The sequence below is a fragment of the Podarcis muralis genome, chromosome 8, assembly GCF_964188315.1.
Source record: "Podarcis muralis chromosome 8, rPodMur119.hap1.1, whole genome shotgun sequence".
In the NCBI taxonomy this organism is placed as follows: Eukaryota; Metazoa; Chordata; class Lepidosauria; order Squamata; family Lacertidae; genus Podarcis; species Podarcis muralis.
In genome coordinates this window covers 1,325,915-1,352,675 of record NC_135662.1, presented here as the reverse complement: position 1 = coordinate 1,352,675, position 26,761 = coordinate 1,325,915, and the positions used below count along the sequence as shown (strand labels likewise).

Below are 26,761 nucleotides of genomic sequence, written 5' to 3'. Positions count from 1 at the left end.
GTTACCTTTGAAGGTGACCAGGAAACTGCAATTAATCCAGAATGTGGCAGCTAGACTGGTGACTGGGAGCGGCCGCCGGGACCACATAACACCTGTCTTGAAAGACCTACACTGGCTTCCGGTATGTTTCCGAGCACAATTCAAAGTGTTGGTGCTGACCTTAACAGCCCTAAACAGCCTCAAAGGCCCAGTAGACCTGAAGGAGAGTCTCCACCCCCATTGTTCTGCCTGGACACTGAGGTCCAGCGCCGGGGGCCTTCTTGCGGTTCCCTCCCTGCGAGAAGCCAAGTTACAGGGAGGGCCTTCTCGGTGGTGGCGCCTGCCCTGTGGAACACCCTCCCATCAGCTTTCAAGGAAATAGACAACTATATGACTTTTAGAAGACATCTGAAGGCATGATGTGAAATTAGCAGGGGGTGGAATTGTTCTCCCATCATGGCTTGTCAGGTCAAAACTTTGGTTCCCCCTTCAGGCTTTGCAATGGATCATGGGAAAATGATGCCAAATCACCACCCACTGTGTAAGATGATGCCCAGAATTTCATTGTCACAAAGCAGCTTAGAGGCCATTGGTTTGGGCAGAAATAAGAGTGCCCTATGGACACAGGTGGCACTGTGGGTTAAACCACTGAGCCTAGGACCTGCCGATCAGAAGGTTGGCGGTTCGAATCCCCACGACGGGGTGAGCTCCTGTGGCTTGGTCCCAGCTCCTGCCAACCTAGCAGTTCGAAAGCACATCAAAGTGCAAGTAGATAAATAGGTACCGCTCTGGCGGGAAGGGAAACGGCGTTTCTATGTGCTGCTCTGGTTCACCAGAAGCGGCTCAGTCATGCTGGCCACATGACCCGGAAGCTGTCTGCGGACAAACACCAGCTCCCTCAGCCTATAGAGCGAGATGAGTGCAGCAACCCCAGAGTCGTCTGCGACTGGACCTAATGGTCAGGGGTCCCTTTACCTTTATGGGGATAGGGGGCACCATTTGGCTTTGTCCACAAAGCAGTCTCCCTTTCCCTTCCCTTTCCCCAGGTCTTACCAGCACCTCGCAGGTCAGGCTTGCAGCTCTGGGCCTCTGCACATTCTGCCAGGAGCACCAGGACCAGCAGCCAAATCCAGATGGGAAGCATCCTGCAAGGGAGAAGGACAGACATCAGTGAGCAGGGAGCCCATACTGGAGCCGGGGGGGGGGATGTTTGGCTCCCCCTTAGCACCATCACAGGATTTTGGTGACAGCCAAGAGAGATGAAGGGGCATTCTGAATCAAGGGCCACGTTAGTCATAATATTCTCCAGCATTAGATTTACCCAATAAGGATCAGGCCCTTCTTTTTTGCAGAGGGGGTGGGGTAGGAAGTTCTAGACCTCAAAGATCACATTCAGTGTGTTTTCTCAACTTACCTTGCCTCTCGTTCTCGGGGTCTGCAGAAGCGTCTGTTGCTCTTGGTGGGACAGGAGACACAGGTTCTTCTCCCCAAACTGGAACTGAGACTTCCCTGCTTCCAGAGGAGTCCTGCACCTGCAGGTTTTATCCCCTTCCCAATGGACAGCGCTTGCCTGACGTGGCTCAACTTGGCCAATCAGAAAGATGGTGACACCAGGATCTAGGGATCAAGATCAAGTTTTGACATCCTTCATCTGAGCTGGGTCTGAGTGGGCTTGTGTGGTTTCTGACTCTCTCCCAAGAGGAAATAATGGCACCTCCTTGGCAGGAGATGATTTTAGAAGAAGACATCCTCATTCCATTTATCCCATTTAGAGTTCAGATGGGTGCCAAACTGAGCACTGATACTGGCAGGTCCCAACCGCATCAGCCAAGCTCCAAAATGAACACTTTGTGGTCGGCCTTGTGGAAGGAGAATGAGTTGTTTTGAACTTCTACCACTCCATGGCTCACCTCCATGTTCTCTGGGCAGTTGCATCAGCATCACCTTGGATCCCTCACTACCTTATACTGTAAATGGCTCTAGGGCTGCTCTGAGAGACTCCACATCTCTCGACAGGCAGAGTTCTTGACCTTGGGTGAGGTGGAGATCTATTGCACAAAGTCAGAAGTCTTACGTTAGACCTCAGCTGTCTGTATAAGCTTCATTAATATGTAACCCTGAAATTTTGGATCCCCTCTAAACTGACGCCAAAGTTTTGTGCTCGTTTTGTGTCATTTTGTACCCCAGACCTGTATTTTGCACCTCCCACAAACTGAGCAATTGATAATCCAATGGGAAGCCATAGGTATCTGCCCCCAAACCCAACATTGTCCGGGTTACTGCAAACTGGTGCCAAACTTTTGCAATCATTTCAAACCCTTCTGCATCACAAACCCCACTCCCAAAATGATACTAAAAACTGGATCCCTAGTTCATGCCGCTGTTAACTGCACTCAAATCCCACATTGTGCAACTGGCTCCAAGCAGTGCCCAATTTCTGCATTTGTTTTGCAATGTTTTGGAGCACAAACTGCATGTTTTGCATTGCCCCTTAAAAAGCACAGTAAGTGATACATCAAACCCGGGAACGGTATCTGTCCAGAGGTCTCCCACAGGTAGGTAGCCATGTTGATCTGACGCAGTCGAAACAAATAAAAAATTGTCCAGTAGCACCTTAGAGACCAACTAAGTTTGTTCTGGGTATAAGCTCCCCCCCCCCATTTTATTTATTTATTAACGTTCTTATGTTACATATGCACACATTGTCATATTATAATAAGCCCTGTAATGTGATATGACAATGTGTAACATAAGAACGTTAATTTCCAACATGTATACAAAGTTTATATACAAAGACAAAAAGCTATTCCAAAATCATATATGTACCAACACTACGGACTTCCTGTCAATCCCCTTGTATATTCCTTTTTTTACAAATGAATGTACTCTTATTATTGTATATTTCTTTACATTTTATCTAATACATTCCCATATCAGTATGTACCCTTAATCTTATTTCTCAACTCAATTTCTCTCCAACGTCAGTCGAATGCTAGCATAGATAGCGAACCTTTACTGTATTTTTGAACATATATCTTATATCTGTCCCAGGGTGGTATGAATTCAAAACAGCTCATTCTCCCTCTTAAAGGTTAGGAACCACTGCTGATGTGGTTAGGAACTGTTAGTATCAGTACTCAGTTTGGCACCGTCTGTTCTCTAAATGGGATCAATGGAATGAGGATATCTTCTTATAGGCCAAGGAGGTGCCTTTATTTCCTCTTGGGAGAGAGTCAGAAACCACAGAAGCCCACTCAAATGAGAAATGTCAAGAGCTGATCTTGATTCTCTACATCCTAGTGTCAACATCTTCCCAATTGGCTGGGTTCTTCTAAGCCAGGTGAAGGCTGCCCATTTCAAAGGGGATAAAACCTGGAGGTGCAGGACTCCTCTGGAAGCAGGAAGGTCCCAGGTTTGGGAGGAGAATCTGTGGTTGCGACCCACCAAGAAAGGCAGCAGACAAGGCTGCTGATCCCAAGAAAGAGAGCCAAGGTAAGCTGAGAAAAACCATGGGGTGTGATCTCTGAAGCCTAGAAAATCCCCCCAGATCTGGAATTGGCATACCTGAAACTATATTTTTAATTTTCAAAAGTCTATTAAAAGTTCATTAGGGATCTCCATCAGTTTAAAGAAGGGCATTCTCATGGCTGCATGGCCTTTCCTCAATCTGGGTTGTTATTATTATTATTATTATTATTATTATTATTATTATTATTATTATTATTATTATTAATTTTTCTGTTTTCCCATCATACATTGTTTCTGTACAGACTTCCCAGCACAGCATTCCATGGAATTCATAATATACCTAATTTTGCTGCATATCTGTTAATTTATCCCCTTCTAATCCATCGTTGTGGATTATAGAATTACCCCTACTTATAGACTGATTTTACTATCGTATTTTCCCACCCACTCCTTATCTGTTTTTCGTCCCTGATCCTTATTTTGGCTGCCATGTTCTGCAAATTCTGTCAATTCCTGCAGCCCAATAGATAGACTTTCCTCCATCTGAACATGATTCCCCCCCCCCCTTGTCCAGCCTGGTCTCCCACGTATGGCCATCTCCCTCCCTTGCAGGATGCTGCTGAACTGGACTTGGCTGCTGGCTCTCATGTTCCTGGCAGGACATGGGGAGGCCCAGAGCTGCAAGCCTGGCCTGCAAGGCATTGGTAAGACCTGGGGGAAGGGAGGGGGGAAGGGTGGCCAGTCTGTGAGCAAAGCCAAGTGGTTTTTCAAAGTGCACTCTTCTCTCCCCCCCCCCTTTTTTATATAATTTTTTATTAGTTTTTTAACATATCATTTTCAACAGTAATTAAACATACTTTTACATTTTATTCAATTGACTTCCATCAATCCTGTCTGAAAATTTTCCAATCTAATCTCTTAGTATTATCTTCCCTATTACACTTCAAACTCATAACCAATATCTCTCTCTTTTCTTACTTTGTAACACTTCGTATAGTCCTCCTTACAAAACTTCTTGTAGTCCTACTAGCGTAATTTGTTGGTTACAATTGCTCTTCAAATAATTCATATACTTCTTCCAATCTTCTGTAAATCTCTGGTCCCGCAGGTTTTGAATCCTTCCCGTCATTTTGTCCATTTCTGCATAGTCTATCAATTTTGTCTGCCATTCTTCTTTCATCAGAATTTCTTCTTGTTTCCATTTCTGGGCTAACAATACCCTTGCTGCAGTTGTAGCATATAGAAACAATTTAACATCTTGCCTATTAATGTCCTGACCTATAATACCAAGTAAAAATACTTCTGTTTTTTTTTAAAAAAATGTATATTTCAACATCTTTTTCATCTCATTAAATATCATTTCCCAGAAGTGCTTTACTTTTTTACATTCCCACCACATATGATAAAATGTTCCTTCTTTTTCTGGTTTTTCCAAGTGCACTCTTATTCCTCCCCAAACCAGTGGCCCAAAAGTTTTGTGACAGTGAAAACAAGGGCGCCATCTTATTCAGTGGATAGGGGTGTTGCATTTTCCCACGATCCATTGCAAAGCCTGAAGAGTGAACCAAACCCTGGACACATGCAGTTTCTGGACCAATTGCAAGGGAAGCCCCACATGAATCACAGTGGCCAAGCTGTCCCTGTCCAAGAAAGGGCACAGTTGGCGTATCAACCTAAGGGGATAATGAGTGCTTAGAATCATATAACTGTAGAGTTGGAAGGGCAGGAATCTCAGCTAAAGCATCCATGGCAGATGGCCATCCAACCTCTGCTGAAAAACCTCCAAGGAAGGAGAGTCCACAACCTCTCGAGGGAGACTGTATCACTGATTCTCCTCTCACCACAGAGGTAATCTGAGGCTCCAGTGAAAAAGATGGATCTAGGAGCTCCAAAAGAACTCCACATCTCATTCTTCACAACCCCATTCAGAGCTGGTAAAAGTCCCCAACTTCTGGACCTGGGAACTGCTCACCAGGAAAGAGATTATTGATTAGTTAGGTGGGTGTTGTGTTTTGTTTTTGAAAACCACTTGGAGGTTTTATTACAGTCAAATGCAATTTTGTAAAAAACAAAACCAAACAGAATGAAATTCATTCTCAATTTATTGCTGCTGCTGTTAACCTACTGATAATATGAAAGAAACATAGAAGCATCTGGGTAGCCACTGGGTGAACATGGCCTCTCTGGCCAGATCCAGGGGCTGCAGGTCTCTTCTTAAGCTGATATTTCTCTTCCCATCGTCTTTCCACCATGCTGTGACTCCAGTCCGCAACTTGGCCAGCGGCCGGCCAGCCTGCCAGTCCTCCATCATGTCACATCCACTTGTTCCATCAGCAAGCAAAGCCGTAGACGGGAACTGTGACGGGGACTTCGCTCACGCCTCCTGCACCCTCACCAAGTTTGAGAAAGAGCCATGGTGGCATGTAGACTTGGGGGAGCAGTATGCCATCACCGCTGTGCTGCTAAAAGGCTGTCTGCACTGCTGGTGCGAGAGCCTCCAGGGAGCTGAGATCCGTGTGGGAAATTCCATTGCTGACCATGGCAAGTCGAACCCCCTGTAAGTTCCCGTTGCCTCTCCCCTCCCCACTCGTCCTTCTGCAAAGGCATCCCAGGAGACACTCTCAAGATCACTGCCTGCAGATTCGTTCACTTGTAGCTCCTTTGTTCTCTTCCCAATCAGGGTGGGGGGAGCAGGGGGTAGTGGATCCTGCCCATATTTCAAGACCTGCTTCTGTGTGGAATGGCAAGTGCTAATTCCTGCTCCTGGGTGGAAAGGCCTCTCTGACTTCTCCACTTGGATGCTTCACTGATGTCTCAAGTTCAATAAGGCCAAGACTGAACTTCTCACCTTTCATCCCCTCCCTCTTCTTTCCCTCTCCCTCTTCCCTGACACTCCTGCCTTCTTCATCAAGCATGAAGCCATGACTTTCTCTTTGACTGTTCTCCCTCCTTCCTCCTGCACCACATTTTTAGTTTGTTGAGAGATGATGTCTCTTCTCTCATAAACTCGTGACAAAAGATTTTCCACAATCTGTTGACTTCCCACTTTGAGTCCTGCAGCCTCCTCCTCTCTGGTCTCCCCCAATGGTGGGCTTCCCACTTTCCTCTTGGCCCTGTAGATGTTGTTGAACTACAACTCCCATCATCCCTGACTATTGATCATGTTGGCTGATGGGACTGATGTCCAACAATATCAAGAGGACTGCAGGTTAGCTACCTTAACATACAGAAGTTGGGTCTGTGGGCTTGTGATGAAGCAGCGCTTGCCTTAACATTTGGGATAAACCATGCATGGGCCATTTGACATCAAGCATCAGATTTAAGAACTAAGTGCTAAGATCAGGGATAATTAAGAGAAGCACTAAGCACAACAGCACCAAGATCAGAGGCAGGCTTATATTCAGTCTGAGCACTGTGGTTTTTAGCACTAAGATTGGAGACTAGCCCCTGCCTGCTCTTTGACAGTCAGCTTTCAAGAACCAAGTAACTTTTCCTGTTATGCCCAATCTTAGCGCTGTGGGACCACAGCGCTAAGATTGGAGATAAGACTTCACCCAGCCTTTAAGAGGCAGCAAGCAGAGGTTTATCTCTAATCTTAGCATGGAAGCCTCACAGCACTAACATCAGAGAGAAGCAGATGTCTATTCCTACAGATCATTTTGGGACAACCACATCCATATATCACGTCATGTCAGATGATACTGGGTGCAAAAGTCTGTTGTCCCCAATAGTGCTATATTTCAATTGTGGTGGCCTGTGACTTAAAATAATAGCAGTTTATTCACTCATCTAAGTGTCCCGGTACTAAGATCAGAGATAAGCTCACATCCAGTCTTAGTGATACGGTGTTTTGTGCTATTACTGGTGCCAAGGGAGGCTGTTTTGCTGGCTGACTTCAAAAGGCTGGTGCTTAACACTAAGATCAGAGAGATGTCCCTACCTGCTCTTTGGTATGAACACGACATGTTTCCATTCTGAGAGCTGTGGCTGTGTGCTGTGTGCTAATTCTCTGCCTGCTCTTAAAAGGCAGCAGATGGAAGCTTTTAGCTGACATTTGCGCTGCAAATTGAGGTATGGAAATCCTCCCCCACAAGAAATAGTGAGTTCCCCCAACATGGGTGGTTTCAAATGAGGATTGGACCAGTTTGTGGAGGATACTCTCTGTGAGTTCCAGTGGCGTAGTGTGGGTTGTCAGCACCTGGGGCAAGGCAAGTAATTTGCGCCCCCTAACCTGTGGATTTGCGCCCCCTAACCCTAACCCCAGATGATGCGCCCGGTGCGGCCGGCCCCCCCTACACCCCCACGCTACGCCACTGGTGAGTTCTGTCCCTTCATGCCTGGCCCAGTCTAGATAGTATAAGTCCCTGACACCTGTGCTATTGGGTTCCTTGGAGCATTGTCACATACAGTGGACGCTTGGGTTGCGAACGTGATCCATGCGGGATGCACATTTGCAACCCACAGCATTCACAACCTGGGTCTGCGCGTCTGCACATGCACAGGTTGCGATTTGGCACTTCTGTGCATGAGCAAAGCGTGATTTAGCACTTCTGCACATGCACAAGCGCCAGAACCCGGAAGTAACCCGTTCCAGTACTTCCGGGTTTCGGCGGTCCGCAACCCAAAAAAACGCAGCCTGAAGTGTCTGTAAACCTGAGTTATGACTGTACGTGTGTAGACAGAGTTATTTTGAATGGCTTCCACCCCAAGGCTGACCTCCCTTTTCTCTCTGCAGCTGTGGAAACATTACAGACCCCATACGTGGTTCCATCAGTACCATCTTCTGCCAACAGCTCAAGGGCCGCTACGTAAGCGTGAACCTCCCTGGACGCAAAGCTGCCCTGACCCTGTGTGAGCTGGAGGTCTATGGGACAAAGTCGGGTGCTAAGTGTTAGGAATTGCCAGTATGTGCTTTTGGGTGGGGGGCAGAGCAGATGGAATCGCCCGCTCTCCAATAAAAATACTTTGAGTAGGCTCCTTTTGTCTCTCCAGTTTGTTCATCAGGCCTTCAGATCCAAGAGGGTCTGTGATTTTGCCTGTGCCAGAGAGCAGGCTGAACGGCCCCTTCTGCATTTGGTTCATATTATTTATCTTTAATGGTTTCTAATTGCCTCATGGCTGTCAAAGTCACACAATGGCTTGAAGAGCTATAGGTGAGTGGTAATGACTGTCCTTGAGCTAATGAGGCTTAATTACTCCAAATTTGCAAAGTGCTTTGAAACAGGCTCTTGCTCCAGCCCATTGGTGGTAGGTGAAAGGTATGAGAGCAAGTTCAGGAAACCAGCTTTAGGGGTTAGGGGTTAGGCTTAGGCTTAGGGGTTGGGGTTGGGGGTTGGGGGTTGGATGTTGGGTTTAGGGGTCAGGGGTCAGGGGTCAGGGGTAGGGGTAGGCTTAGAGGTTAGGCATAGGGGTTGGGGTTGGGTTTAGGGGAAGGGGTAGGGGTAGAGGTAGGGGTTAGGGTTAGGGGTTGTGGTTAGGGGTTAAGGGTTAAGGGTTAAGGGTTAGGGTTTAAGTATTAGGGCTAGGAGTAGGATTAGGGTTTGGGTTAGGGGGTTAGGCATAGGGGTCAGGGGTAAGGGGTCAGGGGTAGGGGTAGGCTTAGAGGTTAGGCATAGGGGTTAGGGGTTGGGTTGGGTTTAGTGGTTAGGGGAAGGGGTAGGGGTAGAGGTAGGGGTTAGGGGTTGTGGTTAGGGGTTAAGGGTTAGGGTTTAATATTAGGGCTAGGATTAGGATTAGGGTTAGGGTTAGGGGTTAGGCATAGGGGTTAGGGGTTGGGGTTGAGTTTAGGGGTGAAGGGTGAGGGGTGAGGGGTGAGGGGAAGGGGAAGGGATAGGGGTAGGAGTAGGGGTAGGCTTAGGGTTTGGGCATAGGGGTTAGGGGTTGGGGTTGGGGTTGGGTTTAGGGGTTAGAGGTGAGGGAAAGGGGTAGGGGTAGGGTTAGACTTAGGGGTTAGGCATAGAGGTTAGAGGTTTGGGTTGGGGTTGGGGTTAGGGTTAGGGGTCGTGATTGGGGGTTGGCGTTGGGGTTGCGCTTACGGTTCAGGGTTAGGGGTAGGGGTAGAGGTAGGGGTTGAGGTTGGGGTTAGGGTTAGGGTTAGAGTTAGAGTTAGAGTTAGGGTTAGGGTTAGGGTTAGGGTTAGGGTTAGGGTTAGGGTTAGGGTTAGGGTTAGGGTTAGGGTTAGGGTTAGGGTTAGGGTTAGGGTTAGGGCTAGGGTTAGGGTTAGGGTTAGGGTTAGGGTTAAGGGTTAGGGTTAAAGTATTAGGGCTAGGATTAGGGTTAGATTTAGGGTTAGGATTAGGGGGTTAGGCATAGGGGTTAGGGGTTGGGGTTAGGGTTAGTGATTAGCGGTTAGGGGTTGCGGTTGGCTTTAGGGGTTAGGGTTAAGGTTAGAATTTAGGGTTGAGAGATTAGGGTTAGGCATCTGGTTGGCCACCGTGAGAACAGGATGCTGGACTAGATGAGCCCCTGGCCTGCTCTCACCGTCTCTTCGCAGAAACCACAGGAGGGGAGAGCTGCTCCTGCGCTCAGCTTTCGTCAACTCACCACTGTGTGCTAACCACACCTGCCACTTAGCTATTCCGCAGTTTCTCTTTGATGGTAGCGTGACATCCAAGTGTGGAACAGGTGAGTGATGCCCACAGCAACCTGGCAGGGCAAAAGTGGGCATCAATAGGAAAACAGAGAAACCCAAACTAGATGCACCCTGGCTGCATTTGGTTCATATTATTTACCTTTAATGGTGTGTGTTTTTTACAGGGCATTATTGACAACTGGAAAAGGCACTTCAGGTGTTGTGTAGTGGTTAAGAGCAGTGGACTCGTAATCTGGTGAACCGGGTTCGCTTCCCCGCTCCTCCACATGCAGCTGCTGGGTGACCTTGGGCCAGTCACACTTCTCTGAAGTCTCTCAGCCCCACTCACCTCACAGAGTGTTTGTTGTGGGGCAGGAAGGGAAAGGAGAATGTTAGCCGCTTTGAGACTCCTTTGGGAAGTGATAAAGCGGGATATCAAATCCAAACTCTTCTTCTCTTCTTCTTCTTCTTCTTCTTCTTCTTCTTCTTCTTCTTCTTCCTCTTCCTCTTCCTCTTCCTCTTCCTCTTCCTCTTCCTCCTCCTCCTCCTCCTCCTCCCGCTTCTGAGAGCCAGTGTGGTGTAGTGGTGAAGAGCGGTGGACTCGTAATCTGGGGAACCGGGTTCACTTCCCCGTTCCTCCACCTGCAGCTGCTAGGTGCCCTTGGGCCAGTCACACTTCTCTGCAGTCTCTCAGCCCCACTCACCCCACAGAGTGTTTGTTGTGGGGGAGGAAGGGAAAGGAGAATGTGAGCCGCTTTGAGACTCCTTAAAGGGAGTGAAAGGTGGGGTATCAAGTCCAAACTCTTCAGACTTCTATTACTGCACTAAGATACACAGCGGGACCAGCAGATACTTCACTTAGACTGCACTTCCGCCCAAAACATCATATCAAGGACTGGAAAAAGACAACTGCATCATGCTTAGATCACAAGATGATGCAGGTGTTCCCCAAAAACCACCTGCAGTTGGGTAGCTAAAATGGACACAAACATTGACATGAGACAGCCACTGTAGCATCAGAGCGGAGTTAAGAAAAGAAAAGATGGTCCTTTGGGGGAGGGCTAATCAAATCTGCCCCCCTTCTTGGCTATACATGCAGGGAGGGAGCAAAACTTCAGTAGAATTGTGCCAGCACCTCAGTGGGCTTACCTCAGCCCAAACTGGCTGCTGTGCAGGTCTGTGAGGCCCTCACTATGTTTATAGTCCCCTTTCTCCCCAAAAGAAATACCTCCTTCTCCTGACCTCTACTTGGTACTCACACCATGTCGCCAGTTCTAGTGGTGCATCCAGCACCTCAGGGGCTCCTATTGGTTGCTTATGAGAAGAACTGGCTCTGCATTCCATACATAATGGTCTTGTTCCTTCCCCCAGGTTTTGGCCCTGATCAAGAACCAGTTAAGGACTTCCATGCCCCATTAATTTAAACTGCAGAATAAACTTGGCCCTTCCATGAATCCCATTGAAATCTATAACATTACTGGGTTGTGTCTCAGCATATTTATGGGAAATGTCACTATTACAAAGAGTTTGGAGAAGAATTTGGACTTGATATCCTGCCTTTCACTCCCCTTAAGGAGTCTCAAAACGGCTCACAATCTCCTTTCCCTTGAAAGTGGACAGGATCAGTGGTGAATTGGGCCCAGCATGATCTCAGAATGGTCATAGTACATTTGATTGGCTGTAGGGGCATACAAAGGGAGGGGCCGCCCTGGGTGCCACCCTGGGGGGGGTGGCAAGATGGCCTGACTGTAGAGCGGCTGAGGGCGTGCGCAGTCAGTATGGTTGCCATGCAAGCGGCAGCCCACACAGACTGTGCATGCACGGCATCTGTACAGGCTGCCACTCATGCGCGATGTCTGAACGGGCGTCTGAACGGGCTGCCATGCAAGCGCAGTCCGTACGGACATCACACGTGCACTGCCGGGCGGTTTGCCCCGCCCCTTGGCGCCCTGCCCCAGGTGCCAGGGAGGGTTCCTCCGCCACTGATTGGCTGTGCAGATTGTTTAAGATGTTGCTTTGGAAGCAGCTGCCACCAACAGCACAATGTTATTCACAGTGTGTCTGAAGATAGGATGTGGTCCCAGTTGTCTTGCTGGCTTCACCTCCTGCAGCATCCCTTCGGTGGCAGCCATTTTGTGGTTGCACCCACCACGCTGTGTCAGAATTCCAAAGGTGCCCACAGGCTCAGAAAGGTTGGAGACCCCTGATCTAGAAGTTGTACTCTTGGCTCACCAAGTCTTGGAAACCCAGTGCGGTGTAGTGCTTGAAGTGTTGGATTAAAATTTAAAAGACCCAGGTTTCTTTAAGGGGGTTGCGATTTGGGGGCAGCTTAGTTCAGGAGGTACAGAACTGGTGAGAGAGATATTCCCTGTATATTTTATGCAACAAGCTTTCAGGATTCTGTAGAGGGGAGGAATCTTCACAATGGTCTTATACTGTGGGACAGGGGTAGGCACACTAAGGACCAGGGGCTGGATGCGGCCCAATCGCCTTCTAAATCTGGCCCATGGACAGTCCGGGAATCAGCATGTTTTTACATGAGTAGAATGTGCCCTTTTATTTAAAATGCATCTCTGGGTTATTTGTGGGGCATAGGAATTTGTTCATTTCTCAACTTTTCCCCAGTCCCAGTTTAGGGCAGAATGAGTTCAGTTGTAGAGTCACAGTGCGGTTTATTTTGCATTCTTTCCCCCTACCTTTTATTTCCAATAAAGTTCCTTCATTGGACCACAAAGTGTGTGTGTGTGTGTGTGTGGCTGCCTACCTCCTGGTTTTAGGATCGGCCATATGCCTAGATGGGACGCGGGTGGCGCTGTGGGTAAAAGCCTCAGTGCCTAGGGCTTGCCGATCGAAAGGTCGGCGGTTTGAATCCCCGCGGCGGGGTGCGCTCCCGTTGCTCGGTCCCAGCGCCTGCCAACCTAGCAGTTCGAAAGCACCTCTGGGTGCAAGTAGATAAATAGGTACCGCTTACTAGCGGGAAGGTAAACGGCGTTTCCGTGTGCGGCTCTGGCTCGCCAGAGCAGCGATGTCACGCTGGCCACGTGACCCGGAAGTGTCTCCGGACAGCACTAGCCCCCGGCCTCTTGAGTGAGATGGGCGCACAACCCTAGAGTCTGTCAAGACTGGCCCGTATGGGCAGGGGTACCTTTACCTTTACCTTTTTAAGGTGCTACTGGAAGGAATTTTTTAATTTTGTTTCAACTACGGCAGACGAACATGGCTAGCTACCTATATCTAGATCAGGGGTAGGCAAACTAAGGCCCAGGAGCCGGATGCAGCCCAATCGCCTTCTCCGGCCCACGGACAGTCCGGGAATCAGCGTGTTTTTACATGAATAGAATGTGTCCTTTTACTTAAAATGCATCTCTGGGTTATTTGTGGGGCATAGGAATTCGTTCATCCCCCCCCCCAAAAAAAAATATAGTCCGGCTCACCAGATGGTCTGAGGGACAGTGGACCGGGCCCACGGCTGAAAAAGGTTGCTGAACCCTGATCTAGATCAATGGGTATGGTAAACGATAGTTTGCAGATGACCAAAAATAGCTTTAGCATATGTAATGAGACAAGAATCCAATTTTTCTATTCACACCTGGTCTCTCCATAGTTTTGGCCCATGTGCTCATGAAGAGTCTCACACGACTAAACAACTAAATAACAACAGTAAGTTGTAATTCAACAACTTGAATGCCTGTGACGGGGTGAGCTCCCATTGTTCAGCCCCAGCTCCTGTCAACCTAGCAGTTCGAAAGCACAAAGTGCAAGTAGATAAATATTTACCACTCTGGTGGGAAGGTAAACGGTGTTTCCATGTGCTGCTCTGGTTCCAACAGAAGCAACTCAGTCATGCTGGCCACATGACCCGGAAAAACTGTCTGCAGAAGCGGACAAACGCCAGCTCCCTCGGCCTTTAAAGTGATATGAGCACCGCAACCCCAGAGTCATTTGTGACTAAACTTAAATGTCAGGGGTCCCTTTACCTTTATGCTTTGGTGGGTGTAGGTAGGGTTTGACCTGTTTGTCCAATATAGAGAGCTGAAGGGCACTGCTGACATTTGATGGCATACACAATGTTAGAAGGCCTGAGATGGTATGTTTGATGTTGTTGGGGCCAGTAATGGTGTTGTCTGGGTGTCTGTGGCAGCCAAGTTGGCATCTGGGTTTATTGCAGGCTCTGGTACCAGTGTCCATGTTAAGTCTGGTTGCTGTATTATTATGGGTGAGGAGTTGTTTAAGATTGGGTGGCTGTCTGTAGGCTATGAAGTCTTCCTCCCAGAGCTTGAGAAAGAGAACTGCCATTGTCTAGGAGAGGTTGTAAATCTCTGATGATGCATTGAACTGTTTTAGCTGTATGAGATTACTAGTGGTGTTCTGTTATTTTCTCTTTAGGGTCTGTCTTGCAGCAAGTTATCAGTCTAGCTTTGTTGAGCTGTTGTTTAACAGGCGGATATTTTAGTACAGATCTAGTGTGGTATTGCGTCCATCAGGAGGGGTCCATGTGGAGTCTCTTTTTTTGTAACATTTTTTCGATGGCAGTTTGTGGTCAACGTTCTGTTCATGGATTGCCATCATGATTTTTGTTTTAATTTATTTTTGTATAAGCAGTTATTAACTTTTTTGTTTCTCCCATTGAGGAGCTTGTTTTGAAGCTGAAAAGCAGGTTATAAAACAGTTCGAAAGAAGAAAAACCTCAGCTGTGAAAACACCCAAGGTTGACACTGACATAACTGGCTTTTAAGTTGATCTAGCAGAGAAGATGAAATATTTGCCTCTCCCTCCAGCTCAAGAACTAGGAGAGAGCTGGCAGCCCAGGTCAGGCAGGAAGGCAGAGCGGGAGGGCAAGCACCAGGCTCGCCAAGCTCGCCTTTTCCTTCAAGCCAACAGTTTAGTTCTGGGGAGGAAATGCTCCATTCCCCCGCTCCTTTCCCTCTTCCCACGCGCTCTCTCCTTTTCCCTCGCCTCCATCCAGGGAGCAGGGAAAACGATGGTCGCCGGCCGCGCTTCCCTGACCTTCCGGACTCGTCCTGGAGAGTCTGGCAAAAAGTTCTGGCCCATCCCTCAGCCCATGGGCTCCTTCCTCCTCACTGCTTCTCCTTTGGAGCTGTCTGGGTAGCAGAACTAAATGCCCCCCCGCCCCGCTGGGCAGATTTTTGCACCCCGGCACCGCCTATGCTAAAGAGGGCAGGCCCCCTGGGGTCCCCCTCTCCCTTCTTCCCGCCCGCCCCCAGTTGAGCGCAAGAAGATGCGGGAGATCAGGGAGAGTCGAGAGCAGGTTTATTGGGGTGTTTGGGGGTCACGGGGCGTCGTCGAGGTGGCTCCTCTGCGGCAGGTGCGGGCTTCGTGGGACCTAGCAGTTCCTGGTGACCAGCACAGTGCCAACGCGGCACAGGAAGTTGTCCAATTCGAGGAGGACGGTGCAGGCCATGAGCAGCCCCGGGTGGTTGGCGGCGGTGGACACCAGGATGCAGCGGCACAGCAGCTGCGAGAGAGGCAGAGGGGGAGCGTTAGATGTGTGGGAATGTTCTGGGGTGCAGAAGAGGATATATTGACTAATTATATCCTTATCCAACTTGTGCTAACAAGTTCCCAAAATATCAGCAGAGTTTATAGACATTCCCCTTTAAGTTTGCAACGGTAACGTCTGCACAGGTTCGCTAGAACCTCTATAATAATTACTCTGGTAATTTCCCCTTTGTTCCCTCTTAAAATACAAGACACGACACAGTCTTTATAAAAGTATTAAAGAGTTTACTCACGTTCTGTTCACAATGTGATCCCAGAAGGCACAGCTTAAAAAAGGTTACATACACTCAGAATCTATCTTGTAGCAAGATAGTCCTTATCTCCTCTCTTGGCTGAGAGCCAAGAGAGCATCCTTAGATGTTTCTTCATCGAAGGAAAATGGCAGAGAGAGAGAGATGGCTGCCTGCCCTGTGCTTTTATCATTTACCTGCACAGGTGAGGCCACACCCACCTCTGGTCACATGCGGAGGAAGTCCGTCCCCAGGAAGTTTACCTGCTTGCTGGACAGACATTCCTCCCCATGTTCTAGCATGTACACTCTAGGAATGTTGTCATTGACTGCCCCTGTGTTTACATCCCACAAGATGCACACGAAAGCTCATACCAAGAACAAACTTAGTTGGTCTCTAAGGTGCTACTGGACTATTTTTCTAATTTTTTATTTCGTTTGCAGAGGTACTGCGTCAGACCAACACGGCTACCTACCTGACGCTGCAAACGAGTAACAGGCTTTCAAGAGCCTTTCGACAAAGTACCTCACCAACTACTCCCGAGTAAACTTAGCAGTGAAGGAATAAGAGGAGCTGCTTTCCCTGCCGTTCCTGCATCGCAGGGGGTTGGAACAGATAATAATAATAATAATAATAATAATAATAATAATAATAAAATTTATTTATATCTCGCCCTCCCCAGCCGAAGCCGGGCTCAGGGCGGCTAACAACAATAAAACAGTACAAAAGTACAGCATAAACAACACTCTAAAATCATTCACTATAAATTTACATTAATTTTAGGTCCCTTCCAACTCTTCAATTCCATGATTCTAGGAGCAGAGAGGTCCTCTTCCGGATCAGGAGTTGGCTAAGTTTCCGGATGCAGGGAGAAATGGACCTGGCCGCCAATGGAGAGATGTAGAAAGTGGAGTCCCCCAAGGATCGGGACCTGTGCTTTCTAAACGACCCTAGAGTTATAGATGAGCGGCGAAGTGGCCACGTTTGCTGGAGGCCCTAAACTGTTCAGGGTCGTTGTAACCAAAGGGTGACAATGAAGCTCTACAGAAAGACCTCTCCAAACGGAGCGAATGGGCGGCAGAATGACAAAGGCAATTCATTGTGGACAAGTGTCTAGAATACACGAGGGCGAAAAGTCTAAATGTCACCTATGTTTATGGAGTCTGAACTGGCAGAGAGTGGCCAGGATCGCGACTTTGTGGCCCTAGCGGAGATACGGATGAAGATGCGCCTCCTGCGTGCGCGGCAGTTGTGGAAAAGGCAGCCTCCGCGCTAAGGACCATTAGGAAAGGACTTGACAATAAAGTAGCTACCCATCTCATAATGCCATTATTCAAATCTACGGGGCGACCGCAGGATATTGTAGAGCTGGGAAAGGTTCAGGAAAGGGCCACAAAATGATCCAGGCGCCGGAGCGACGGCCCTGTGGGGGAAAGTCGCGTGTTTGAGGCTGGTTTAGAGAAAAGGCGAATAAAACGAGACTTGGGGGAAGTTTAGAATGTTAAGCACGGCCTGGAGAAAGTGGAAAGAGGAAAGTTTTTTTTCCTGCCTCTCGCTGCTGGACGGCTTGACAAAAAGATCGTATAAAATCATGGAGGAGGAGGAGGAGGAGGAGGAGGAGCGGGTCTATCGAGGGCTACCAGCCACGAAGGCTGGCTCTGCCCTCCACAGTCAGCTGGAAACCACAGAACGGGAAAGTTAACTATAAAAATAGTTAAAAAACAATTCCATCCTTTCATCACTTATCTTTCATTTGCTTGTTTCCCAGACCTCCTCACACCTCCCTTTTTGTATTCCAATTTAACTTCAATTTAACTTCAGCAAATCCTTTCCCTCTTTGTTTATCCTAGTCTTTAATCTTAAAATATTGTAACATTAAATCTTTACCTATTAATAATCCATTTTTTCATATTCCTTATAGCATTATAGCTAAAAACCACTTAACTTTTTATCCAACATCATTCTAACATTCATTAATTTTACAATATTTCTGTAGATAGTCTTTAAATTTCTTCCGACAGCTGCCTTCTCTCTCGGTCCCTCGACGCGCCTGACTCCATCCTGGGGGTTCGGCGGAGCAGGCTCTCTCCCTTCCCAGACGCTGAACTGGGCGGGTTCCTGGCAAGGGGGCTCCAGGGGGCAGCCTGGGCGAGGCTCGCTAGCCTCTTGGGCGCGGCCCATGGAAGCCGTCCAGCGGCGCCCATCCCCGTCACCGTTGCTGGGATGCCGGCGGCGCCCCCCGCGCAAGACCAGAGGAGGCTTACAGCTGTCCCCCACATTCCTCTCTACCCCCAAACAGGCACTCCAGAGTCTCTGAACTGCGCTCTGCCTGGGCCGCCACATGCCTACTCCGGGTAGTCCTCACAACCCGCTTGCGGAGTAGCTCAGTGTTCCCTAAATATATAAAGTGGTACCTGTGGTTACGTACTTAATTCGTTCTGGAGGTCCGTTCTTAACCTGAAACTGTTCTTAACGTGACGTTCTTAACCTGAAACTGTTCTCACCACTATAGCTAATAGGGCCTCCCGTCGCCGTCGCGCGATTTCTGTTCTCATCCTGAAGCAAAGTTCTTAACCCGAGGTACTATTTCTGGGTTAGCGGAGTCTGTAACCTGAAGCGTATGTAACCCGAGGTACCACTGTATTATTTTCGCAATAATTCCTCTTGGTACGGCCGCTCTTTTACGGATCTTCTCAATAGGCTCGCTTAAAATTACATTACATACAAAAACTTCATTCATACATTCATTCTTTCTGATTTTGGGAGGGTATTATTGGGTTGTTTCAATTTTGATTATATACATTGAGGTTTTTATGCTGATCATTTCTGTGAACTGCCCTGAGACCTCTGGGTATAGGGCGGTATATAAATTCAATAAATAATCATTATCCTTATCCTTATTTTGCGTCCCCTCGGCTCGGTACCCTGCGCTGCTCTCCTTCGGTGTTTTGCGCCTAAGCGCCAGAGGAGGGTGTCTACCTTGACGTTGCATAACGCCTTTAAAGATGACACGTGTGTGTGGGTCCCTGGGACGTGAGACCTTGGCCCCGTCAAAGCACAAGAGCCGGAGACAGGCGCACCCCGCAACTCCCCGCCCCACAAGCGTCAGCCCCAAAAGCTTTCCAGGGAAGGGTCGTTTGTGCGGAGCCAAGGCGGGAGTGCCTCTGAGCAGGGGCAGAGCACCGTCCCCTCGGAAAAGGAGGTTTTCCAGACGGCAGGAGGGCGGGTGCACGTGAGCATGTGCAGAGTGCTCTGGAGCAGCTCTGGCGAGAAGGACGGGCGGCCCTCTCGCCCATCGAAGGAGTCATGCTGCTCCATGTCAAGGGCTCGGCGGGGGCAGGAGGGGTGCTGCGGGGCGTCTGTCCTTCTCCACTTGGGGTGCCCCTCGAGGGCGGGGTCCTGGGCCCACGGCTGGGAGGGCGGGCGCCCACATGCCGGGGCAGCGGCGAAGAGGCCCGCCTCCGTCCCGGGACAGGGGTGGGCTTCGGGGGCCCGTCTGAGCAGGCGGCGGTCGCCCCGGCACCCTTTCTTAGCTCTTTCCTTATTTTATTTGTACTTTCAAAAACAGCTTTTAATAGGCAGCGGCCGGGCTCTTCCGGGCACGATCAATTTGGTGTGTTCACTTTGAAAGCATCCGATAATACTTTTTTCACCCAATAAAAGGATGCTTATTCCCAGGTGCATCGGGGCAGCAAATTGCAGCTTTAAAAAGGAGGAAATGTCAGAGGACTGGAAGCCAGTGCATGCGCCTGGGCAGAAACTGGAAAGGACGGAGGGAGGGAGGGAGGGAGGGGGAGAGAGAGAGAGAGAGACGGAGGTGAGGTTGGGGGGGGGGGTTCGTTCGGGGGAGGAGGCTCAGGGGAAGACCCAAGGCGCGCCCTCCTGGCCCTGGTCCGCCCCGTCGCCGCGCTTGCCTTGAAGTTGATGGGGTCCACGCGGAGGTTGGAGGCGTGCAGATCGCTGGGATCCATGCGGATGTTGTCCATGTTCATGATGGCGCTGTCGTTGGAGCCGGGGATAGGGTCGAAGCGCGGGAAGTAGATATTGGACTCCATGTAGACCTGGAAAAGCCTGCGGGGAGGGAAGGGGGCCGTCAGGAAAAGGGACGGGACGGGAGGAACAAGACTGGGCTTCTCTCCCTTGGCCGCCCCGTCGAGCCTACCTGGCCAGCGCTTCGCCGCCCATATCGTCGCTCAAGGGGAGCCCGAACTGGATCGCTATGCGCTCTCTAGCAGTCAGCACCATGTTGGCAGCAGGCGAGGGTCGAACTGCTCGATGGGTGGCGGGAGGTGGCGAAGCTGGGAGCCCTGCAGAGGCCGCCGCTTTTCTAGCGGTCCGCGCTGCCCTCCTCCGCCCGCCCCCGCTTATCTTATCGCCCCGGGGCTGCCGGAGAGGTCGGTTGCGCGGCGGAGAAGCCAAAGCCACCGACGGCGCAAGGAGCCAAAGAAGCCAAAGACGGCGCAAGAAGCCAAAGCCACCTCAGCGAGGGCGGACAGAGCTCAGCTCCTGCCTTGGCGGCCGAAAGAGCCGGTACTGCGGGGAGAACCGTCTGTGCTGCCGGGGGTGGAGCGGGGGCGATTTAGAAGAACAGAGCAGCATCAGAAGAGACGGCTGGATCCGTGCAGCCTCGTGTTTTCACGTTGTCACCCGGGTGCCTCTTGCAGAAAACGCGCAAGCGGGATCCGAGAGCAAGAGCGTCTTCCCCTGCCATCCTACTTTGACCGAGGGAGCCTTCTGCTGGGGCACGCGGCAAGTGGGAAGACGACACGGGACTTCAGGCGCTGCCAAAGTTCAGACGACCAAAGAACCCGGGTGGATGCCCCGACTCTTTTCACGACGCGGGAGAGGCCGGAGGCTCCTAAATCCGACCGCCCCCACCCCATTTCATGGCCCCAGCCCAAATTAAACACGCAGGGGGTGTACGGTATCCGTCTGAAAAGCCTCTCGAGACGCCCCAGTCGGTGGATGAGGGCCACGCAGGAGACGGACTGACGGCTGGCTGATGCGTAAAGCGCATATTGCTAAGATCAAGCTCAGAAAAAGGGGCCGAGAGATCCTTGAAAGGCAAGCAGGCGACACCTGCAGGAGTCTCTGAGGCCAAGTATTTGTTTTCAGTCCTAGAAACAAGCTCCTGTTTCTCACGCAGAGAGCGATTCCTGGTTTTCCCCTCCCCGCCAAAAAACCAGCCTTCATTTGTTCCAATAGCTGAATTTGAAAGCTCTTGTTAAACAATCTGGGACCACAAAAAGCGCCGCAAGTTGTTTTTTTCTAAAACCAAGCGGTATATACATGTTGTGAAACAAACAAACCAACAAGTCCTAGGAGATCTACCACGAATCACTCAGTAGATCCTGATCTACCCCCTGCTGCCCCCAACACACCACTTCCCCCCTCCCATCGTCGGGACAACTTTACACCATCCCTTGACCTGGTGCCAGGAGGTTCTCAAGCTAGCCCTCCTCACAGGGTTGTGGTGGGGAGGAGGACGACCACGTAGAGCACCTTGAGATCCCTTGAAGATATGCATGTAACAAATAAATACAATACAGCGAAAAGGAAAAAGAGTCTAGAAATATTTTTGGAATTCAACATTCTGAGGACCTAACCGCACATGACATTAAGTGTGTAGTGTTGTGAGTGGTTTGGGTTTGTTTGTTTTTTAAAAAAAGTTGATATGGGTAGGCACTTTTACAGTAGGACAACAATATTGGGAGAAGGGAAGTTTCATCTTTTGCACCACAGTTGTGGAAGGATACAGAGAGCCCAGCAACAGGTGACTTGGGAAGGTCAGGCAGCCCTAGCCAGAACCAAGAGGACCTCTGGCACCTCCTGCCCTGCTGCGCTATGCCTCAAGCCCTTGCCATGTGGGCTCTCTAATAACAATAGTAATTATAATTATTATAATTATAATTATTTTTATTTATACCTCACCCGTCTGACTGGGTTTCCTCAGCCACTCTGGGCAGCTACCAACAAAATATTAAAATGCAATCATCTGTTAAACATTAAAAGTTTCCCTAAACAGGGCTGCCTTCAGATGTCTTCTAAAAGTCTGGTAGTTGTTGTCTTCTTTGAAAAGGCCCTCTGCCTGTTTCCCTGTAACTTGGCTTCTTGCAGTGAGGGAACCGCCAAAAGGCCCTTGGCACTGGACCTCAGTGTCCGGGCAGAACGATGGGGTGGAGACGCTCCTTCAGGTATACAGGACCGAGGCTATTTAGAGCTTTCATGGTCAGCACCAACACTTTGAATTGGGCTCAGAAACGTACTGGGAGCCAATGTCGGTCTTTCAAGACCGTTGTTATGTGGTCTCGGCGGCCGCTCCCAGTCACCAGTCTAGCTGCCGCATTCTGGATTAGTTGTAGTTTCCGGGTCACCTTCAAAGGTAGCCCCACGTAGAGCGCATTGCAGTAGTCCAAGCAGGAGATAACTAGAGCACGCACCACTCTGGCGAGACAGTCCACGGGCAGGGAGGGTCTCATCCTGCGTACCAGATGGAGCTGATAAGCAGCTGCCCTGGACACAGAATGGACCTGCGCCTCCATGGACAGCTGTGAGTCCAAAATGACTCCCAGGCTGCGCACCTGGTCCTTCAGGGCCACAGTTACCGCATTCAGGACCAGGGAGTCCTCTACACCCGCCTGCCTCCTGTCCCCCCAAAACAGTACTTCTGTCTTGTCAGGATTCAACCTCAATCCGTTAGCCGCCATCCATCCTCCAACCGCCTCCAGACACTCACACAGGACCTTCACCATGTTCACTGGTTCCGATTTGAAAGAGAGGTAGAGCTGGGTGTCATCCGCATACTGATGAGCACCCAGCCCAAATCCCCTGATGATCTCTCCCAGAGGCTGCATGTAGTAATTTCACTTTCCATATTCAACTACAGTAATGTGATCTTGGATGAAATAACTGTGATCTTGCAAATTAAGTACGTAACCAGAGGTACTACTGTAGTTTGCACAGACCCGGTTGTTTGAAGTCCCAAAGGAAGGAGTCCATTATGCTTTCAAGCGACTCCATTCACCAGAAAATTCTTCCGAAGGTTTAATTGAAATCTCCTTTCTTGTCATCTGAATCCACTGGTTTGAGTTCTCCCCTCTGGAGCAACATAAAACAAGTTTCCTCCATGGGACAGCCCTGCAGGCCTTTGAATATGGCTCTCATGTCACCCCTCCGTGTCTCTTCTCCAAGCTAAACATATCCAATCCTTTCAACAGTTCATCACAAGACTTGATTTCCAGGCTCTTCATCTTCTTAGTCGCCCTTCTTGGCACACCTTCCAGCTTGTCCTTATCCTCTCAAACTGTGGTGCCCAGAACTGGACAAAGGGCTCCAGGTAGGCTCTGGCCAAGGCTGAATAGAGTGGTGCTATGAGTTCCCTGGGACGCAGGTGGCGCTGTGGGTAAAAGCCTCAGCGCTTAGGGCTTGCCGATCGAAAGGTCGGCGGTTCGAATCCCTGTGGCGGGGTGCGCTCCCGTCGTTCAGTCCCAGCGCCTGCCAACCTAGCAGTTCGAAAGCACTCCCGGGTGCAAGTAGATAAATAGGGACCACTTACAAGCGGGAAGGTAAACGGCGTTTCCGTGTGCGGCTCTGGCTCGCCAGAGCAGCGATGTCACGCTGGCCACGTGACCCGGAAGTGTCTCCGGACAGCGCTGGCCCCCGGCCTCTTGAGTGAGATGGGCGCACAACCCTAGAGTCTGGCAAGACTGGCCCGTACGGGCAGGGGTACCTTTACCTTTACCTTATGAGTTCCCTTAAGGGATGCGGGTGGCGCTGTGGGTAAAACCTCAGTGCCTAGGACTTGCCGATCGTATGATCGGCGGTTCGAATCCCCGCGATGGGGTGAGCTCCTGTCATTTGGTCCCAGCTCCTGCCCACCTAGCAGTTCGAAAGCACCCCTAAGTGCAAGTAGATAAATAGGTACCGCTTTATAGCGGGAAGGTAAACGGCGTTTCTGTGTGCTGCGCTGGTGCTGGCTCGCCAGCTGCAGCTTCGTCATGCTGGCCACGTGACCCGGAAGTGTCTTTGGACGGCGCCGGCTCATGGCCTCTAGAGCGAGATGAGCACGCAACCCTAGAGTCGGACATGACTGGCCCGTACGGGCAGGGGTACCTTTACCTTTATGACTTCCCTTAATTGGGACACTAGACTTATTTTGATGCAGCCTGGAATTGCAATAGCTTTTTCTATTGCTGCATCACACTGTTGGCTCAGTGGTCACAGCTTATGGGACAGACATACTGCTGACCCCGCTGTCAGATTGGTTACAATACCATCAACTCCACGAGACCTTTAAATCAGACAACCGGAAAGGCTTTTCTATAGAACCCTCTAGACAGCCTGTGATAATATTTTTACAAGTCACCACAGTTTCCAAGTGGGGAAAGACTCCAGGTGTTCCTTGGAATAAAGGTCAGCACAACCTATGGTGTCTTTAGGATCCGTGGCTTTATTTGCACATATATACAGCCTGAGCATAGGACAGAGGTTTCCCACAAACATTGCATCTCAGCTTATACTCCAATCTTTATTTCATGAGATACTATGACAGCGAAGAATACAAATGCAGCATGAAAAGCAAAACCACACGACAAGATACAACTAGGGTTGCCACCTTTGCTCTTGCAAAATACAGGACAGGACTGGGGGGGGCGACTTAGGGTGAATTCCCACCCCCACCTGGCGCTGAAATGACTTCAAAGCAATCCATTACAATCCATTGCAGCGTAATAGGAGGACATCTCTGGACTACTTCTCTCTCACACACATTTGTAAATCTCTCCGTTCTTTGCTACCCAGAGCTAAGTACATTACCTTTCACACACCTGCAGTATTATACAGCAAAGTTGCATCACATAACCTTTCTTTTTTGCATTCACATTCACACAATCATTTTGTTGCCTTCACATGGGATTTGCTTGTGAAAGCATACAAATGCTCATAACGAGATGAGACGGCACCATCCTACTGCCAAAATGTAGGAATAGGTTTTTGTGGAGAGTCAGGGATGCTTAGTTTATGGCACAAGCTTGCATGACATTATTCAAAACTGTGCATGCAATGTACATGAAATACATATTTAATTAAGAATTGCATTAAACTATGGAGAGTAAATGGTTGAAATATGCTGATTTATTGTTAGAAGACAATGAAGGATTTAAATTACTGGTCAACTCACCACTGTGTGCTAACCACACCTGCCACTTAGCTATTCTGCAGTTTCTCTTTGATGGTAAGGTGACATCCAGGTGTGGAACAGGTGAGTGATGCCCACAGCGACCTGGCAGGCACAAGGAAAACAGAGAAACCCAAACAAGACGTACCCTGGCTGCATTTGGTTGATATTATTTACCTTCAGTGGTTTTTTATTGCCTCATCGCTGTCAAAGTGACACAATGGCTTGAAGAGTTATAGGTGAGTGGTAATGACTGTCCTTGAGCTAATGAGGCTTAATTACTCCAAATTTGCAAAAGGCTTTGAAACAGGCTCTTGCTGCAGCCCATTGGTGGTGGGTGAAAGGTATAAGAGCAAGTTCAGGAAACCAGCTTTAGGGGTTAGGCTTAGGGCTTAGGGTTAGGGTTAGCCTTAGGGGTTGGGGTTGGGTGTTGGGTTTAGGGGTTAGGGGTCAGGGGTCAGGGGTAGGGGTAGGCTTAGAGGTTAGGCATAGGGGTTAGGGGTTGGGTTTAGGGGTTAGGGGAAGGGGAAGGGGTAGGGGTAGAGGTAGAGGTAGGGGTTAGGGTTAGGGGTTGTGGTTAGGGGTTAAGGGTTAGGGTTTAAGTATTAGGGCTAGGAGTAGGATTAGGGTTTTTTTTTAAAAAAGTAATTTTTTATTGGATTTTCACACATATATTCCATATTGTAGACATAGAAAGAAAAGAAGAAAGAAAAAACAGGAAAAAGCAAAGATAAACAATAAAAAGTTCAACCTTTCAAATCATTTTGTAGATCCAACTGGACTTCCTCACATCTTCCGAACCCAGCGTTCTTTGCAATAAAAACATCAGCAACTTGTTACCTTATTTCATACCTTACTGTATCTTTCAGATATTATGTTTCTAAATTCAGTTTGCTGAAGCTATAATTTCCAAGTCATGCACATTTTTAGCATTCATACAATTTATAGTGTTTCTGCAAATAGTCCTTAAATTTTTCCCAGTCCTCTTCCATTGTCTCTTCTCCCAGATCTCGGATTCTGCCAGTCATTTCAGCCAATTCCATATAGTCCATCAGTTGCGTCTGCCACTCCTCCAGTGTGGGTAAATCTTGTGTCTTCCAATACTTTGCAATAAGAATTCTTGCTGCTGTAGTTGCGTACATAAACAAAGTTCTATCCTTCTTTAACACTTTCTGGCCGACAATGCCCAGAAGAAAGGCCTCTGGTTTCTTCGGAAAGGTATACCTAAATACCTTTTTTAACTCATTGTAAATCACTTCCCAGAAGGCCTTCACTTTCGGGCATGTCCACCAGAGGTGAAAAAAGGTCCCTTCAGCATCCTTACATTTCCAACATTTATTATCAGACAGGTGATATATCTTAGCGAGCTTGACTGGGGTCATGTACCACCGGTATATCATTTTCATAATGTTTTCCTTCAAGGCATTACATGCCGTGAATTTCATTCCGGTGGTCCATAACTTTTCCCAGTCCTCAAACATGATGTTATGCCCAATATCCTGTGCCCATTTTATCATAGCCGATTTAACTGTCTCATCTTGTGTGTTCCATTTAAGCAGCAAGTTGTACATTCAGGAGTAGGATTAGGGTTTGGGTTAGGGTTAGGGGGTTAGGCATAGGGGTTAGGGGTTAGGGGTCAGGGGTAGGGGTAGGGGTAGGCTTAGAGGTTAGGCATAGGGGTTAGGGGTTGGGGTTGGGTTTAGTGGTTAGGGGAAGGGGTAGGGGTAGAGGTAGAGGTAGGGGTTAGGGTTAGGGGTTGTGGTTAGGGGTTAAGGGTTAGGGTTTGAGTATTAGGGCTAGGATTAGGGTTAGGGGTTA

General features: G+C 49.0%; 2 protein-coding genes across 2 annotated transcripts in view; one reads left to right on the top strand and one right to left on the bottom strand.

The window, feature by feature from the left end:
* The window catches only part of LOC114600146 (uncharacterized), a 58,942-nt gene extending 57,819 nt beyond the window's left edge, over positions 1-1,123 (bottom strand). The window contains exon 1 of the mRNA XM_077933606.1: positions 1,033-1,123. Within this exon, the coding sequence (XP_077789732.1) occupies positions 1,033-1,123 (91 nt within the window). The remainder of the gene's footprint in view (positions 1-1,032) is intronic.
* A 2,913-nt stretch (positions 1,124-4,036) lies between these two features.
* Positions 4,037-15,128, top strand: LOC144328784 (uncharacterized). Its single transcript, XM_077933605.1, has 6 exons — positions 4,037-4,151; positions 5,713-6,004; positions 8,183-8,323; positions 9,941-10,071; positions 11,241-11,269; positions 14,985-15,128. Exons 1-6 carry the CDS (start codon positions 4,037-4,039, stop codon positions 15,126-15,128), a joined length of 852 nt encoding a protein of 283 aa, XP_077789731.1.
* Positions 15,129-26,761: the final 11,633 nt, after the last annotated feature.

Coding starts and splice junctions, on each gene's coding strand:
- LOC144328784 (XM_077933605.1), top strand. CDS start 4,037: ATGGCCATCTCCCTCCCTTGCAGGATGCTGCTGAACTGGACTTGGCTG. Junction 4,152..5,712: donor GCCTGGCCTGCAAGGCATTG/GTAAGACCTGGG, acceptor CTGTGACTCCAG/TCCGCAACTTGGCCAGCGGC. Junction 6,005..8,182: donor CATGGCAAGTCGAACCCCCT/GTAAGTTCCCGT, acceptor TTCTCTCTGCAG/CTGTGGAAACATTACAGACC.